Here is an 18040-nt window from a genome sequence, read left to right as displayed (position 1 = left end):
CTGAGTTGGAGCCATTCCCTGTGTCCTGTCCCTCCAGCCCCTGTAACTCAGGCACTGCCCTCTCCTGACATCCCTTTCCCCAGTCCAGGGCAGCTGAGCAGCATTTCACTGGCAGCAGAAATCGAGGCTGAAGCATCCCCCAGGCTGAATTTTGGGAGTTCCCTCTGCCCTGCTCCACGGCCGGGGCTGGGGGCGGGCGCTGGGAATTCGGGAATGACGGGCGGGGTGGGGCTGGCTCGGGAATTGTGTTGGTCGGGAGAAGCTCCTCAGGAGCCCGGGGCTGGCCCCGCTCGCCAAACATTTCCGTGAATCATTGGCTTTTATGGAAATCCCTTCCAGCATCCTCTCCCCAGCTGTTTCCTGTGCACTGTGCTGGCCGCAGGGCTTGTTTTAACTTTCCGGGACTGAGCGGTCATTTTAATCACCACCAAGTTCTGAACAAAGAACCACGTGTGCCTTTGGGGGAAAATACCCAAAAAAGGCTCCTCAGGAACAGCTGGGAGGCCCCCGGGCAGGGCAGGCTCCGTGCGTGTAACCCAGGAGCAGCACGGCCCCAGTCAGTGGCTGCCAACCCCATCCTGTTTGCTGGTGTCTGGGTTGAGGGGGTGTTTTTGTGGGTTCCCTCTAAAAATAACCCCAGCATCTCCTTGGAGGGTGGTGGAAGGAAGCAGTAGCTGGAGCTGGATGAGGCACAAATTCACCTGCTCAAGCTGGACACAGGGAGAACTTGGATGTCTGATCTCTGGATGAAAGGCTGGTTCTGGAGACCAGGATTTTCTGTGGATTTTCTGGATTTTGTCAGGATTTTCTGTGTTCACAGAAATCCACAGAAATCCTTTCCTCTGGCTGGCTCTGAGTAAAGATGTTCCAAACCTGCTGAAGATCCATCTGACAGGGAAACAGTCCCTTGTCCACAGGACTTCCATTGGGAGAGGATCTGTGTGTGCACCTGACCCTGGCGGCAGCAGAGACCTGGGGGAACCACGGCTGGCAGAGCCGTGCAGGAGGGCTCTGGAACCAGGGCTCAGATCCCCATCCCAGGATCTGTGGGACATCCCTTCCCCTGGATCACAGCGCAACTCAGGGTTCATATCATGAGCAATTAATCAAAAGCCAGTGCCTGAAATAAGAGGAGAGCAAAACACCTGGGCAGGCTGCTGGCACAGAGCAGGATGTGTGCAGGAGATGCACAAATCCCAAAAGGCAAAAGTCTCCAGGGATCTCTCTTAGCCTGACCCAGGGAAAATTATTCTGGGACCTTAAAGCTCATGATCACCACAACCTGAGAGCAGGAGCAGGACACTCGGTGCTCGGGGTGTCCACAGAGTTGGGGCTGCACTGGACCCCTGGCAGTGCCCAAGGCCGGGTTGGGCAGGGCTGGGAGCGCCTGGGACAGGGGGAGGCGTCCCTGCCGTGGCAGGGATGAGCCGGTCTCACCTGGGGTTACAGGTGGCTGGAACACGTCACTGCTCGCTGGCCACGCCGAGGTCACCGCTGGCTCTGCAGAGGGCAGGGGAAGGGTGGCGATGCTGCCTTTGTGTCCCCAGCTCTGGCATCCCAGTGTCGGCTCCGCTGCTGCCGGGGAAGCCACGAGGAGCCCTGAAACAAAAAGCAGCCCCGGGGCCATCCCGTCCATTAGGGACGGCAGCCAGAGCTCGCTGATCGCAGCCAGATGTCAGAGATAACATCTCCGCTCGTTCTTGCGGTTTCCTTGACGGCAAAGCACTACTGTGCTCTCACCCTGCCTGGCCACGGCATCGGAGCATCCTGGTGGAGAAAGATACGGAATTCTGGAGGGCTGGTTTGGGGCTGGGCTGGCCCGGGGCTCCCAGCTCGGAGAAGCTGCCGGGGGATGCTGAGGGGGAGGAAGGAGGGTGCTCTGTGCCCTTGGAGGGGGTGCTCTATGCCCTTGGAAGGGACAGGGTGACAGCTCCAGCCTCTCCCCTCCACTCTGTCCCGTTTCAGTCACTGTCACCCTGCTGTCTCCTCAGCATGGGGGGCAAACTTTGAACCATCTCCACCTGGCAGACACTGAAAGCGTTTCCTTTTTTAGAGCTATTGAGGCATAGAAAAACCTTCAGGCTTTGATTAAAACCTCAGGTTCTCACCCTTTAAACGGGTATTGAGGCATAGAAAAGCCTTCAGGCCTTGAATAAAACCTCAGCTTCTTACCCTCTAAATCACTTTAAAACGGGGACCTCAGGCATTTGAGTCTCAGCTCCTGATTGCTCCATGCAAACCTGGGTTCCCAAGTCACAGGGAATTTTGGGAAGCTGCAGCAATCCCTGAACAGGGGTAATTAAATCTGTGAGGGCCTTTCAGGACATTCACTTGCTTTAAGGCAATTTTGCTGTGGATTTCCCCCCTCGGCTCCTGCGCACAGGCCCTGGGCCTGCCCAGCCCCTGCCGGGCCTCAGAGGGATCACCCTGGCCTGGAACATTCCAGGGATGGGGCAGCCCTGGCTCCTCTGGGACACCTGGAGGAGCCCAGGCCAGGGTGAGGGATCCCCCCTCCCTCCCCTTTGGGGTCACTCGGGGCTGTCCCCGGAGCTGTCCCTGTCCCTGCTCACTCCCGGGGCATCTCCCACAGCTGGTGGCCGGTGCCACCCTGCCACCCCTGGAGGCCTTGATCCATCCCCGGCTCCCAGCAGCTGGAACTGGGGGCTCCCAGCAGCTGGAATTGGGGTGTCCAGCCGAGGCCATGCCCCAGGGACGGGGCTGCTCTGTCCCCATGGCCCAGGGCAGGACATTTGTCCCCTTCTCACTTCGGTAGCCCTCGGTGTGCGCAGCCCCGGCAGAGCCGGGAGGCTCCGCTGGGCTCGGCAACACTTCCACCTACAGAGGGATCCCAGAACGGCACCCGGGAGTGAGGGGGATTCCTGGGAATGGGGGGGGAACACCGGGAGTGAGGGGGACCCCGGGAGTGAGGGGGGATCCCGGGAATGGGGAGGGATCCCGGGAATGGGGGGGGAACACCGGGAGTGAGGGGAACCTCGGGAGTGAGGGGGGAACACCAGGAGTCAAAAAAAATTGTCATAGCTACTGAGATAAGAGCAGAGTGTAACCTCAGGTGACTCTGGAGATCAGCACAGGTGCTTGAAGTCCATCAGCCCTGCCGAATGATTCATTTCTGTGACTCAGCTCCATGAAAACGTCAAAATTCAGGGATACTTCACATCCAAGTCTTAGGAGAGCCAGGAGCTGTGGTGCAGGGACCGTGCCCAGCAGCTCCTCCTGCCAGGTGCTGCAGGGAATGGGGCATTCAGGGTCCCAGAGCCCCTGGGCTCGGGGAAGGGAAGCTCTAAAGCACAGAGCGGTGCTCAGTGCTCACACAAACCAGGGCTGAGCCCTCCACGGGTCACTCCAGCACAAATCCCACACCCAAGGCAGGCAGAGGTGCTGCTCCTCCAAACCCAGGGTTTCTCTCTGCTCTGGACTATGGGAGCAGCTCTATCAGGGGAAAAAAAGCTCCTTCAATTCCCATAGCAACAACCACATTTTCCTGAACACCACACACACAAACACAGTTGTTACAGACTGAAAAACAATGGTAACCAAGAAACAGACATTTTCTTTTCCTCCTCGAAAATACTCACTCACACTTTCTGCCTTTCCAGAGCAGCTGCAAAGGGGGCCCAGCAGGACAGGGCAGGGATGAACCAACCACGGAGCTCCTGCTCAGGTGTCCTCTCCTTGCTGAGGGCTGTGGAACACCTGCCCAGCAGAGCCTGGCCATGCCCCTGTGACAGGGACCAGCCAGCAGCACCTGGGCTCCATCCAGAATGGGGAGAGCCCAGGAGAGCAGGACAGCAAACACCTCTCACCTGCAGGCTCCAGGTTTGGTACTACCTGAGCAGCAGCTGAAGAATCAGATCCTCCTTTCCCCTTGCAGCTCTCCTGTACTACAGCAGGCACAGCTCCAGGCATGGCCCAGCAGCTCCTGCTCTCACAGGGCACAGCAGCAGCCCAGCCCTGCCTCACCCCGCTGAACTTCAGACAAGTCCATGACCATTGATTCCAACTGCTGCGTGGCTCCCCAGATGCACCCCCAGGAGGACACAAACATCCAAAGCTCTCCCAGTTTTCCCCTCCCAACAGCAGCACACCTACATCCCCAACTCCCACTCAGGCACAGGGGTCAAAGCTGTGGTGTGTAAGAAAACCAAGTTTAGTTTCCACACATTTGGCATCCAACAGGCAGTAAAAAAAAAAAAAAGCTTTATATTTTATTTTTTGTAAAAATCTTTGAACACATGCAGACTAAAACCAGTGTAAGAAAGTCTCCACCATGTTTAAACAAATAACTATACTTAAATATAAGCGTCTGCAATTGACTGGTATAAAAATAATGTACGTTTTGCTTTTTTACAGAAATCCTTTCTCCAGTTCTCAGCTCAATAAACAATACACAACTCTAATACATACAGTGAACCTGATCGTTTGCCACCTCTGGGATACTGCTAAGGTATTATGTGCAAAAGTTGGTAACAGTTTCTTTCCCACGAGAAAAAAAATTCTTCTACACCTTTTAGGAAACCAGATGGGGTTGAAGCTGCTGCAGCCCTGGCGGTGCCCCACAGCCTGTGCACTCCGTGCCGGTGCCAGGGCTGGCCCAGCCCCACAGCCCCAGGGCTCAGCGGCAGTGCCGGAGCTGGCCCAGCCCCGCGGCCCCGGGGCTCAGCGGCGGTGCCAGAGCTGGCCCAGCCCCAGGGTCCCAGGGATCAGTGCTGGTGCTGGCCCAGCCCCGCGGTCCCAGGGCTCAGTGGCGGTGCCAGAGCTGGCCCAGCCCCACGGTCCCAGGGCTCAGCGGCAGTGCCGGAGCTGGCCCAGCCCCGCGGTCCCAGGGTTCAGCGCTGGTGCCGGAGCTGGCCCAGCCCCGCGGTCCCAGGGATCAGTGCTGGTACTGGCCCAGCCCCACGGCCCCAGGGCTCAGCGCTGGTGCCGGAGCTGGCCCAGCCCCGCGGTCCCAGGGATCAGTGCTGGTGCTGGCCCAGCCCCGTGGCCCCGGGGCTCAGCGGCGGTGCCGGCCGTGGCCCGAGCGGCCGCTGCCGTGGTGCTTGCCCCCCTTGTGGGAGCGCTCGAAGGAGCGCGAGCGCTCGCGCCGCTCCCGGTGGTGGCTGCGCTCGTGCCGGTGCTTCTTGGCCGCCTCCGAGTGCTCCCGGGATTTGCTCTGCGAGCGGGAGCGGGACTTTTTCCGCTTGTGGCCGTGCCTGCTGCTGCCCTTGAGCTCCTCGCGGCCGTGCTTGGCCTTGGCGTGGGGCGAGCCGTGGTTGTGGTGCCGCCGGGGGCTCCCGCTGTGGCTGCGCGAGCGGCTGCGCGAGCGGGAGCTGTAGGTGCCCGACAGGCTCCGCCGGTTGTTGTAGCTGTGTGAGAGACAACAACAGTTACAGCATGTCCCCGCGGCGGGAAAAACAGACATCAGCGCTTACAGCTCCCAAGGTACTGCAAGGAATGAGCCTTTGTCCCTCAGGGTAAGTGAGGGAGGACAGGGAATGTCTTGGAAACTGCCCCACGGAAGGCTGGGGTCAGTGATGTGGGATTAAAGGTCCTTCCAACCCCAACCACTCTTGTGAGTCTTTTAGTTGAGCTCGTTTGAAATAAACAGCTCAGACTAAAACCAGAATGCAGCATCTTTTGTCCACCTTGTCTCAAGGGTCTTCTGTCAACACCAGATCACTGACTGGGTGTTGCTTTTTTCCTTCAGTGACTACACTGAGATCTAAGTTGGCAGCCTCCAATGTGAGCCTGAATGTTCTTAGGAAACCCTATTTAAAGCCAGCAGCTCTCACTGCATCCCTCTCTTCCTGTACCACAAGAGGGGCAGAGCCCTGAAGAGCCAGGCACTGCACCAGGGAGCACTGACACAAGGAGGCTGCACACCTGGGGCACTTCTGTCCCTTTCCAAGGGCACTGTGCTCCCACAGACTGCTCTCACTTGTAATGGGATCCTTGTGAGGACTATCAAGGGAAGACTAGCACCAGCCCAGCACCGACTCCCCAGGTACAGTGCAGTTAGGACAGGCTAATTTTACAGCCTGAGCTCTCAAGCACAGCCCCACACGCAGCACTGAGAGCCTGAAGTGAAGCCAAGCCTCCCCCCTCCCTTTTGCTGGCCAGCACTCAGGAGTGCCCCTGAAGGCAGCAGCCCCCCAGCCCCCATCCCCATCCCCATCCCAGCCCCACTCACTGCCTGCGGGGGCTGTGGGAGCGCGAGCGGGACTTTGTCCGGGAGCGGGAGCGGCTGGCGCTGCGGCTGCTGCGGCTCCTCTTGCTCTCCTTGCGCAGCCTGCAGGGCACAAACCCAACTGCTCAGCACTGACACACCACAGGGGCTCGGGAGGAGCTCCCTGCACTGCATTTGTACTCAAGCCTTCTCTCAGCAGGAGAGTTTTACCTACCCGTTGTAAGGGCTCTTGGAGGTTTGCTGCCTCTCTTCTGGCTCTTTTTTAATGGTTTTGGTATTCACAGACACTGGAGATTTCTCCTCTGCTTTTACTTCTCTTGGGGAAGCTAGGAATTAAATTTCAATTCAGAATCAGTTCTTTATTCATCCTTTGTTATCAACACACTGTACACTGCTCAGGCACCTTCACCAGGACTTGCACTAAATGTAGCTACGAACTCTACATTTATTATTTCATCCCATCTCTCCACTTGTACTCACTCCTGGAATGGGATATTCGTGGGGAAACCCTCTGCATATGAAGGAAAAACAGCACTGGCACCTTCAGGGCACACAGCCATGCTGGCCTGAGGCCAAAAGGTACAAAACAGAAGCTGCCCTTGCACCCCACAATACAGAATGTGTTACCTTGGCATTTATCTCCAATGCTATAGAAAGGACTAAGCCTGCCCAGCAAGATTAGATTTCATCTTTACAATAATGGCACAAATATAAATGAGTAACAAATAAAATTATCCAGTTAATATGTCAGTCTGTCTCTACAGACAGTTGGTACAGCTCAGAGATGGATTCACCTTTCATGGAAGGGCTGATAAGAGCCCACCAGAGCCCCTGCTTTTAAACTGTTCCACCCTCGGCTCCCTCCTTGCAGAAAACACTTCCCTTGCTCCATCAGAAATTCACACTGCCCAGCCCAGAGACCTCTGAAAACTCAGGACTCTTCAGGAGAAACCATGAGAGCTCAGACAGACTGGCCAGTTCAAAATACATGTTGCAGTTAATTCCCTGTGATGCCAAGGCAGTGCTGGGCCTCTCCCTCCTCCATTTCCTGCCCACCAGCTGTCTGCCCTCACTGCACCAAGCAGTTGCCAAGCACATTAAAAGCCATCAGGGGCAGGAATTTTCACAGATACCTACTGCAAAAGGGGCCATGAAGGCTACTGCAGCACCCCCAAATTAAATCCAAAAAGCCATTCTTCACATCTCAGAACACACAGCAACTTCTGCTTCATTATTCTCTTAAGGGTGCATATTATTAATGTATCACTCTCACATCTGGGGAAATGTGGAATAAAGCATCTCTTTTCTTTCTAATCTGGTTTCAAGGTTTTGAGACTGGTTTTAAAATCTATGTTTAAACAAACAAACAAAAAAAACTAAAAAAGTTTTTCTATTCAGAAAACAGACTTACATGGTTTGGATGCAGGAGAAAAGCCACCCAGCGTTGAGAGTGCTGGAGTTCCATCTGGATTTAAACCTTTTGCTTTCAGTTTTGCCTCCTGTAATGCCATTTTCCTCTTTTCTACTTCTTTATCCAGAAATTCATAATTAGGCTGTGGAATTAACAACCAGATAAGAAAGTGAACTAATGTAATTTATATTTCATCTTATTTCTGAAAAATACTGAGTTGGCTTTTAATGATCTGTCCAGTAATGTAACTTCCAGAATTTGTTCTCTCCTTACTGGAGCCCTTCCCATTAGCACATCTGTATTAGGCATTCCCAAACTTTTCTGGACAACCATAACTCAGCTCAAGCTGCACTGAGCATCAAGCAGCAAACCCCAACATGTCAAACTCACCTTCTTTCTGGTATAAAGCTTCAGAGTTGTTAAGCAGATCTCCTGAATCTCCTCTTCCGTGGTGCCAAAGAGCAGGAACCAGTGGGGACGGGTAGGCAGTGGGATCTGAAAATCAAACAAGGAGAAGCTTAGTGGAGATTTCAGGTCAGGTTTTGATGAAATATTTCCATGAATTTCCTTGGAAGCAGAGCAGCAGCAGTGGAGGGCAGGGCTCACCTGCAGGGCTCTAGCAGCGAGGTAAATGCACGCACACGCGATGGTCTCCGGCTGGAAGCGAACAAACACGTTCGTCCGGAGGCTGTCGTTCATGTAATTCCTGAAAAAACAAAGCAGCACCGGTTGGAAATCCTGCTTGCTTTTCTTTTAGAGGATAACAATACTGGAGACTCAATTGACTTTATTATTTTTTCTGTTGTTACATTGAACATGTGATTTCCTTCAGGTTGTGCTGGATGTTTACATGTGTCACTGTGACAGTCTGCAGCACTGCCACCGTTTTAAACGCCACGGCAGTAACGTGTAGCAGAAATCCAAGCAGGGTGGAATGGCCACTTCCTAGCTGAAGTTACCCTGGAAGTGTCCACTGAGTTACAATTTAACAACTGTTTTGCATCTCTCCAGTTGATTGGAGAGCAATGGGTCTGTATTTAAAGATCAATGTAGAACTCAAGAGCCATCAGGAGAGCAAGGTGCATTTTCAACCTGCCGTTATCCAGAGGCTACGTGCAACCCCCAGAGTTTGTAAAACTCTGAGCGCATTTAAATTTGGTGTGCTCTGAGCCACGTTAACTTCATCCAGGGAGATGCACCCCATTTGCTCTCTGAGTGTTGGAAAAGATGTGTGAGTTAGAACTGGGCCCCGACCTCCAGAGCTGCTGCAGTCGCACAGAGCTGGCACTGCCAGTAACACCCGCCCAGAGATGGGGTGAGCAGCAGAGCTCCATGATTTCCAAATTCCCAACATGGGAGAGAGAACAGCAGTCAGTCAGTGAGGACTCTACACCCCCATGCCCAGCCTGGCTGCTAAGTGAACATGCTGCATGCACTGTCACCCTCTGTTTAACTCAAGGGTAAATGTTCAATCAACGAAAGAAACGCTGGCAGAATCGTCCCCCACGTGTCCTTTAACATACAGCAGGTAGGTAACAAAGACATTGAGAAACAGTTGTAAGAGTTACTTCTAGAACCAAATATACAAATCCTGGCGCCAGGACAGAACTAGGAGGTGCTGCCCGATGGCTTTGGGTGACGGCAGTGAATTCGCTGAGGCTTGCACTGGCTTGGCTGGAGAGAAGGGCAGCCAAAGCAGCCATCCCCAGGTCATGGGCTGAGGTGCAGAGGGCAGAGCTCTATGACTTACCAGCAGGGACTACCCTTCAATCAAAGAGTAGAAAAAAGAACAAAGTTAAATTGAGTTCTCCATCGCTACGCTGGAATCAAGCCACGAAAATAGTAAGCAGAAACAAGCACCACGAGATTGTCCAAATGTGTTTGGGTGGTGACTTACATCTCATTGCTTTGCCTAGGGATCAGCAGGCTTGTTATTTCTGCTACTATTTTCCTGGCTAGGAAAAGAATGGAAAATAGCAACTTACCAGGCTGTCTGTACCAGGGTTTGATTACGTTCACATTCTAGGACTTGTAAATACATAACAATGATCTGAGGAATAAGGAGGGGGGAAAGAAAAAAAGAGACTCAGTTTCAACACATAAAGCAGGAGTACGTGTATACATGTATCAAAATGAAATCCAACAGTATGCCCAAAGGATGGGGGCTCCTTCTCTCCAAGCACACACTCTAAGCTCTCATACCAGCCCACCACATTCAGACAATTCTTTATCTCACTACTTTCTGCTCTTTTCAAACCAGCCACCTTTACCCTTTCCCAGGGAAGTGACTTTTTTCACAGTCCAAAGGCTGTTTGCCCAAGTACTCTAGCAAAAGCTTTAATAACTATAGGGGAATAAAGAGAAGAATTCAGGTCATTCTGACACCTGTGTTTCTTGTTCCACAGCTCCCAGTGATGCCACCAAGGTAGAGTAAGAATTACAATTACATTATTACTGAGAACTCACCTTATGAGGATGCTTGACATGAACACAAAATCCCAACTCCTTCAGTACCCTCCTTTCTGCTTTGATTACTTGATTTTTGGTGTTTATGTAGTTCTGATCAAGTATCAGTGGGCTTGGAGTCCTATAGTTTGCAAGAAATAAAATCAAAACTGTTTTGCATATCCAAAAATAACGGCAACTCTGTTTTCCCTTCCAACCAACTAATGGCAACAGAAACCGGTTTTCAACTCCTGCAAGCAAGTTTAAGCATTAATCTTGTGCTGTCCAAGTTTAGATAAACTAGTTTAGTTGCTGCTTTTGGCTAGCTACAGATTAGATGGCTGAGATAAAAAAAAAATAACCTTCTGCTCCTGTGTATGCAAACTGCACTGCTCCAGCTGCTGGAAGGAGTTGGCTTGATGGGGGCACTCCCAAGAACTTCTCCTCTCCGTGCCAGAGGTGGCAGAAGGATTTGCCAGGCAGGATTTCAAAGCAGAAGCCAGACCAGGGTTCTCACTGGCATTAAAGTAGCAACTCATGCCCTAGAAACTGCAGTTTCCTATGCACTGAAGAGCAGCTGATTGGCCCTTCAGAGAAGCCAGCCCTGCCCTGTGATGTGTGAAAAGCACAGGATTAACTTAGGACACGGAGCTGCCTGGGACTCTGGGCCTGCTCCCCTCTCCAGGGGCACCAGGGATGATCCTGCTGCTGTCTGCACGTGCAGAACAACAGCTCACTTCAGAGAGACATTTTAAACTCCAGCACTGGCAATCCTAATTCCTCCCAAATCCAAACCCTGAACTGTCTAGAGCATGTTTAATCCCAAAAACCTTCTGTACACTTGATCACAAGTGTCAAACTCCATTGCATATTTGCTTTGCCCGTGCTTACACTTGACCTTTCAACATTCCACATGGGATATTTTACTCCACTTCCTCCTGAAGACAGACCAGCTTTTTCCCTGTAATACTCCTCACACATTCCATGTGCTTTCCAAAGCAGAATAATGTTTTAGCAGCTCGTTATGCTCTAATGAACCACGGTCTGTGTACACGATACACCCCAAGCACCGGTCACAAATTTATTTTATGTTACCTTCAAAAGAAAAAAAAGTAATGCAAAGTGGATTCAAAACACAGCTTTTGTTGTATCAGACAAAGTATTTCACTGCCAACTGGCAAATTACACGAGTGGATCTCACTTCTCTTCCCTGACAGGTCACAGAACAGAAAAAAAATACTGAAAAAACCAAGGTTCCCACCCAGGAAGGGTTAATTAATGACAAGGCTGGAATAACCCAGTTTATGCCATGACCTCTGCAGTCACCTGGACAGGCACCGATGGCCACAGGCAAAGGACATCACAACCATCTCTAATGAAAGCATCTTCTTGTACCACCATGCACCTGAAGCATGAGCTGTCCCTGCTCTTCCCAAGGGGCTGAGATGCAGCTGCCAGCTCTGGAATGAACAACTGCAGCTTCCTGGTGCCAGGCTGGACCTGCAATCCAACTACTGCCTCATTATTTAAAGGTTTTTCCATGTTCCAGCAGAGTAACTTCTCTAGTTAAGTGTTACTCTCACTCATCAGGGCAAGTTTACAAAGTTTTTCATTTCAGCTCCTCTAAATAAGCCCAAAATCGGGAGATTTTTTCTTCTGTTTATGGTTGGCTGGTTTTCTTTTCTCCCCATAAATTAACTGAAAATGAAAAGTTTTTCAAGCTCTTTAGGATAACTACTTCAATGAGGAGCTGCTTTTGTCCAACACTTCAGCACCACAGAGACAGGCTGAACAGTGCTCTGGAGTGGGACAGTGAACAACCCAGCTGAGCTCTTCCCAGCAGTGAAGCTGATTCACTTCCAACTCATTCCCATCAATTTTACTGGTGTTAATAACCTTTCCTTCAGTACTGCTCTCCACAATTCCATCTCCAGATCACTGGCTTTAACAGGATCTGCAGAGCAGCACCCACAGGAGCTCAGGCTGTGTGTCAGCAGAAAGCTTCATCACAGGTGGGAGATCTCGGGTTACACACTTAGGACAGCCATGACTTCCAGTCCATTAACACAACCTCCAGTGGGACTGCTCAGGATCATCCAGCCCACCTTGCACATGTCCCTGCATTCCCTGAGAGCTCTGGCAGGCAGTTCAGGTGGCTCCAAGTGCAGCAGGACACATGGGAGCCTTGACTGCATTTTAAGTTTTCACTGTCCTTGCACAGGGCCACGGGATCAGCACCAACAGGTGACACCTGGCCCAGGTTCCACAGCACAGGGACAGCAAACCCAAGGTGCCCAGTGTGCTTTGCTTTACTCTGCTGTCCCACACTCCTTTGGTCACGAGTTCTACAGCCCTAAGGAAGCCATGAAAACCATCAGTTTATCCTGACAGGACTTCCACATACAGCCTTTTATCCACTCATGGAAAAAGAAAAATCTGCAGGACACTTTAAGTGTTTTACTGCACCTTATAGCTGGCACAGGTAAGTTCTGCAAGTTCTCTACTGCATTGATTCACCAATTTAACACTTTTGCCATAAGATCTGCAATGTTGGTAAACAATTATTTACAAGTTAGAAACTTCAGAAATTCCCCTTTGAGAAACTTCTTTGTTTTCTACTCCAAAAAAAAGAGGAACTTTGCCAGTGCATTTGCTGCACTTAATTCTCAGTCCAAGAATTATCTTTGGACCAAGTACCAAAGCAGAGAAAAAGAATTTATAAGCTTATATATGAAATATAAGCTTCAAACTCTGTATAGCCAAGGAGTGTTGCAAGTTCCTACTGGGAATCTGTTCCTACAGAGCAGCACTAGAGCTCCAGGCAAGACTTCATCTTTAAGAACAGAGCACACAGTGGTCCCTCTGGGAAGTCCATCCACCACTTAGATAAAAACTTGACTGGGATTCAGATCGTGTAACAACCCAGAAGAATAACACACACTGTAACGTGTTTGTAACAATAAATAAATTACAAATACCTTTTTTAAAAATCACACTGACAAATGAGACCTAAGTTCTCCACACAGCTGCAGCTTCATTTGGTGCAATATTGAACTCTGATGTCTTTGGCATGACTAATACTGGGAGGAGCAGTGCCCTGCGTGGAGTTTTGTTCCTAACGAGCACAGCACCCGTGACAAGTACAGCAGGACACCAGCACCTCAGGTCAGAGCAGAGATCTGTTATGCTGGCCAGTACAAGAACACAGCTCTCTGTTTGTCTCCAGGATCACAGCCACAAGCAGCACAGGTTTGCAGCAGTCTGAAGGCACTAAGGATGTTTGTCATTAATGCAGCCCCAGTGCAGGGCCCCTGAGTGAGGAACAGCTGACTGAGCACCTCAAAGCACCATGTGAGATTACAGCACCACTCCAGTCACATTTCCAGTCTCAGGACCTTCTGCAGCTTTCAGGCACAGTTCAGAGAAATAAAATCAACTTCAAACTACATTCTACATTAAACAACAGTTGCACTTTGCTCAGAACAGAGAGGTTTTGGCACACAGTTATTTAAAAAGCAGTTTTTCCATAGTACGAGCTTTTCTCCATGCACACAAACATTTTTACATGCAGTTCTACATCACATATGCTCGTAAAGATCCCAAAGAAAATATGCTTGTCCAAAACACTTGTTTAGCTTTTTCTTACTTCTCAGCATTAGAAATACCACCTTGGTTGACTACATGTCTCATAAAAAGAAAATTCCAATGCAATTCCCAGTTCTGCAAACAAGTACATAGAAGGGACTGCTTACATCGTAATTGATAAAAATATACAAATTCAAGACTTCTGTACCCTTGTTTTACTGTGAATTCAAGCTGCAATTATACAGAGCCAGAAAGTGGAACTAAGAACCCAAAACTGGTTAAGAAAGAAAGCAAAGCCTGCCCAAACTACCCCAAATTCGTGTGCAGGTCAAGAGCTTCAGTTAACAGAAATGCTAGACTAAAAAAGAAAGTACAGCAGCCTGTTTCAGTTCTGGGTTGTGTATGAGAGACTAACTACAGCCTAAGTGTTAGCTTCAGTAAAAAATAAAATAAAAAAAGGTCAAGCTAGTATTCTAAAAACCTGGACAGCAAAGAAAAAAGCTTATAACAAGATACAGGAGTTCTTCCAAATGGTTCACCAGCGGCCAACCTGTTAGTCCCCCGATTCCAGTGACCTATGCTCAGAGCACTGGCTTCTCCTTGGGGATTTTCGATACTTCACTCACTGTTGCCATGACGACAGCTTCATCTTTATGTACCACTCCACATCACCCAGGCTTTGGTAAATGTAGCTGGTCGCTGTATAGTCGGTTGCAAGGGAAAAAAGAGTTGAAGTTAATAACGTGTACAGGTGATGGGAATTGTCAGCTTGTAAAAAGTACAGAAAAACGTTTACATCCTGCTTGCTAAAAAAAAAAAAAGGGGAGGGGGTTGTGCAAGTCTGAATGTCAGACTGCAGCATTTTTAAGGTTCATTTCATGCAGATTCACTCAGAATCGCAGAGCAACAATACCCATTTCTCCCGAAAATAATGGGTAGCAGTGCACGATTTCTCTGGACATGATGCACTTTAGGCACCACGTAACATGCACAAGTTGGGATTTGGAACAGGCTAGCTGGAAAGATTTAAATTCACAGGTTAAGTTCAGTTTCTCTGATCCTTCACACAGCACAAAGAAACAACTAATTTGTATTCTCGTTGCAAAGAAAAGCAAGGCATATGATTAATTAACCTTCACTGCCTGGATGGAGGCCAGAACGCTACTAATCACTGAGCCTGCTCCAGCAATTCCAATAGCCAGACTCCCTTCCTAAGTGTGGAACACAATCCCACTGAATTCACACCTGGCATAACCTCACACAGCTCTCTCAGGGCCATCGGGGAGAACAGCCTTAAAGGCCAGCCAGAACAAAGCTAAACTCCGAAGTTCAACACCAGCTCTTCCTTCTTGGATCTAGAACTAACTAGGACAACGCCATCAGGAGGCAGAAAAAGCCAAAGCTCCGGCTTCAACAGAAGCATAACCAGAATAAAGATGCCAACAAACAGCTGGCTTCCCTAAGGGATTTCTACTCTGTTTCTCAGAAAAGCTTGCACAACACGAGCTTAAATTCCTGCCGTCACCTGGTGACACAGGGCAAGGAAATGAAGTGTGAATTTAACACTGTAGCTGAAAGCAAAATCCTTTTGTAACTACAGAGTACCTGAAACTTTGAGCAATCAGGCACCAGAAACCAAGGTGAAATCTCCAATCCCAGACTGTGACACTGCTGCCGGACAGAATTGAGGAGATTTGGTGTTTAACAATAACCTAGAGAACTCCTTCCCTTCAACCACGCCTTCCTCCTTTCAATGAATCGGTTATTTGCTTTACACATAAAAACTGCTGCTTTCAACACAAAGAGCAGCATTAGAACTCAGATCTGGGACAGCTCTACCCCAGCTGCACACGGCCAGGTGAGCCCCACTCCACCTGCACAAGCACACCAGAACAACGCCGCTCTCACCTTCTGCACCTAAAAATGCCTTCAGCCTCCCAGACTCAATTACACGCTCCTCACCACTACAGCTACAAACCCTGCAGGCCAAACCAAGCCTTATCTCAGGTACTTTCTAAAATAGCTCTTTTTAAAAGGCATTGGCACCACTGAAAGTTCAACTCCTTCTTAAGTGGTACTTTCTTAACACCACAACCACACTTGGACAGCCACAGATTAACGAGAAAAAAGCATCAGGACTGCTAAGTATGGCTAAAAAAGTGGAGAATACACAGCAACTCACTAACTGGCTACGCACTCCTAAGACTATCTTACAGTAACTATGAGACGCCAAAAAACCAACAAACAGACCTGAAACCACAACCATGGTCCTAAAACTAGAACCAATACTTGCAAATTGTAACTCGTAGCTACGTCAACAACGACAAACGGGTCTACCAAGCGAACAAAAGCAGAAGCAGCCGAGATTGCACTGTACTGCCTACACAGCAGCCAACGGGCACTCCCTTCTCAATTTTAGGTCGTTGAACTTAGCCTGGAAAAATACTGTGAATTGAGAACTGCAGCAAACATTAGTGGTAACAGGTGCTTATGCTCATAACGAAGCTGATCTTACCTTTTTGCTCTTAACTGCCGCAAGTGATGGAACACGTTGATCACGTCCCTTATCCGACGAGGCGCCTCTTCGATTTTGGACGCGAGATTGATGCAGGCCATTGCAACAATCTGAAAAGAAGCCCCGTTTCCGTTAAGCAAACAATTTCCAACCCAGATAAAGAGAGAATTACGTAACTTAGAAGCAAATCCGCCAGGCTCGAAGCGAGCGGCCTGCGTGGCGCGTGGCCGCCCCAGCCGCCCTCTCCCGGTGCCCCCGGGCCGCGCTCACCTCGAAGCTGTGCTTGACGAAGGACTTGGAATAGAAGAACCGATGGAACAGCACCTGCCCCGTCGCCATGGCCACCTGTGAGGGCAGAGCAGGAGGAGGGAGAAGGAGCCCAGTCAGTGCCCTGGCCCAGCCGCCGCCATTTTGTGTGAGGCGCCGCCGCCCCCCCGCGCCGCCTCACGCCCTTCCCGCCGCCACAATGGCGGCGCCCGCCCTTCCCTTCCGTCCCTCCCGGCCCCCCTGGAAGCCCCGGCAAGGGCCCACCTGCGGCAGCCGCAGCAGGATGCCGGCCGCCTGGATGAGCTCGCAGCCCAGGATGCGCAGGTCGGTCTCGCACTGCAGGTCCAGCCCGTCCTGCATGGAAGGGGTGGGCGAGAGCCGCTCCTCGGGGATCAGGGAGTGGTCGATGGTCAGCGACACCTCGGAGTAGAGCCGGTCGCCGATGAGGATGCCCGGAGCGGCGGGAGGAGGCGGCGGGGCGGGGGCGGCGGGCGCGGCGGGGCCCGGGTGCGCGGCGGCCATGGCGGCGGAGCGGGCGCTGGGTCCGGGTGCGTTCCCGGCAGCGGCCGCGCGCCGACTGCGCGGCCCCGCGCGTGACGCACGCGCCAGCGCCGCGTGCGCGGGGGGCGGCGGGAAAAAAGAGTCCGCGGGACACGCCCCGGGACCGGGAACCGGGATGGGAACCGGGAACGGGACCGGCACGGCAAACAGGGGATCGGGACAGGAACGGGAGCTTGTGAAAGCAGTGCAGAATAACGGAGGGAGCGGGAATAGTGCTCCGAATAAAGCCGGATCACCACAGGAGTTGCGGCTGGAAAGGATCTTCCAGGGTCAATCCAGTCCAACTCCTGCCATAGGCAGAGACGTGGTACAGAATAAACATAAAAATATAGAAATAGCGCATAGGTGGTTAACCAGGGCTCGGGATCTGGATCCAAGCCCTGCTTTAGAGGTTTTGGCGCTCGGAATATGTCACATAGGGAAAAAGATCCGTAAACTTCAATAAAAATGCGATTGTGGATTAGTATTGACAAAAAGTGTGCTGCGCCTTTCCACTCTGGAAACATACAGCGGAAAGTTACTTCCAACCTCAATATAACAAAATAAAAATGGACCAATTCTAGTAGTTTTAGCCGTTCTACGTAATAAATTCACAATAAACGAGGAAACATTCCCACATGGCGATATGCGCGGAAGAGCACAGCGGCCGCGCACGCCGCTGCCTCCGGACGCCGCGCTCCCGAACGCTGCGCTCCCGAACGCTGCCCTGGAAGCGTTCAGTGTCAGCGCCAGCAGTGTCTCAGCGTTCCCGGCAGGGCCCGCATGTCGCGACATCCCCCGCCGCTGTCGCGACCACGCGGGACGCGGTCACCGGGCCAGCCCCGGCGGTTGCGTCACTTCTGGGAACAGCCGCAGCACGGCCGCGCGCCCCAGATCCCTCCGCGGCCGTCACCGCACGCGCGCGCCAACGGAGAAACCCCGCCCTCCCGCGGCTCCTGATTGGCTCGCTGGGTTTGAGTGGCAGCGGCACCTGAGGGGCCGTGCCCGCCATGTTGTGTGGGGAGCAGGGAGCCCCGCCTTGCCCGTGTCCGCCGGGGCCCTTGGGAGCCGTCACAGAATCCCAGAGGTTGGA

General features: G+C 51.5%; 1 protein-coding gene across 1 annotated transcript; it reads right to left on the bottom strand.

The window, feature by feature from the left end:
• Positions 1-4213: 4213 nt before the first annotated feature.
• CCNL1 (cyclin L1) lies at positions 4214-17000 on the bottom strand. The gene is made up of 11 exons (XM_071438242.1): positions 16672-17000; positions 16411-16485; positions 16141-16250; positions 10062-10182; positions 9581-9645; positions 8202-8301; positions 7986-8090; positions 7596-7737; positions 6399-6510; positions 6188-6286; positions 4214-5363 (listed from the first exon to the last, which is right to left on the bottom strand). Exons 1-11 carry the CDS (start codon positions 16927-16929, stop codon positions 5012-5014), a joined length of 1539 nt encoding a protein of 512 aa, XP_071294343.1. The 5' UTR covers positions 16930-17000; the 3' UTR covers positions 4214-5011.
• Positions 17001-18040: the final 1040 nt, after the last annotated feature.

The sequence above is a fragment of the Agelaius tricolor genome, unplaced genomic scaffold (assembly GCF_023055355.1).
Source record: "Agelaius tricolor isolate 1412-34295 unplaced genomic scaffold, bAgeTri1.0.p SCAF_12, whole genome shotgun sequence".
NCBI lineage: Eukaryota > Metazoa > Chordata > Aves > Passeriformes > Icteridae > Agelaius > Agelaius tricolor.
The sequence above is the reverse complement of the archived record's forward strand: the minus strand, read 5'-3'. Positions and strand labels throughout refer to the sequence as shown.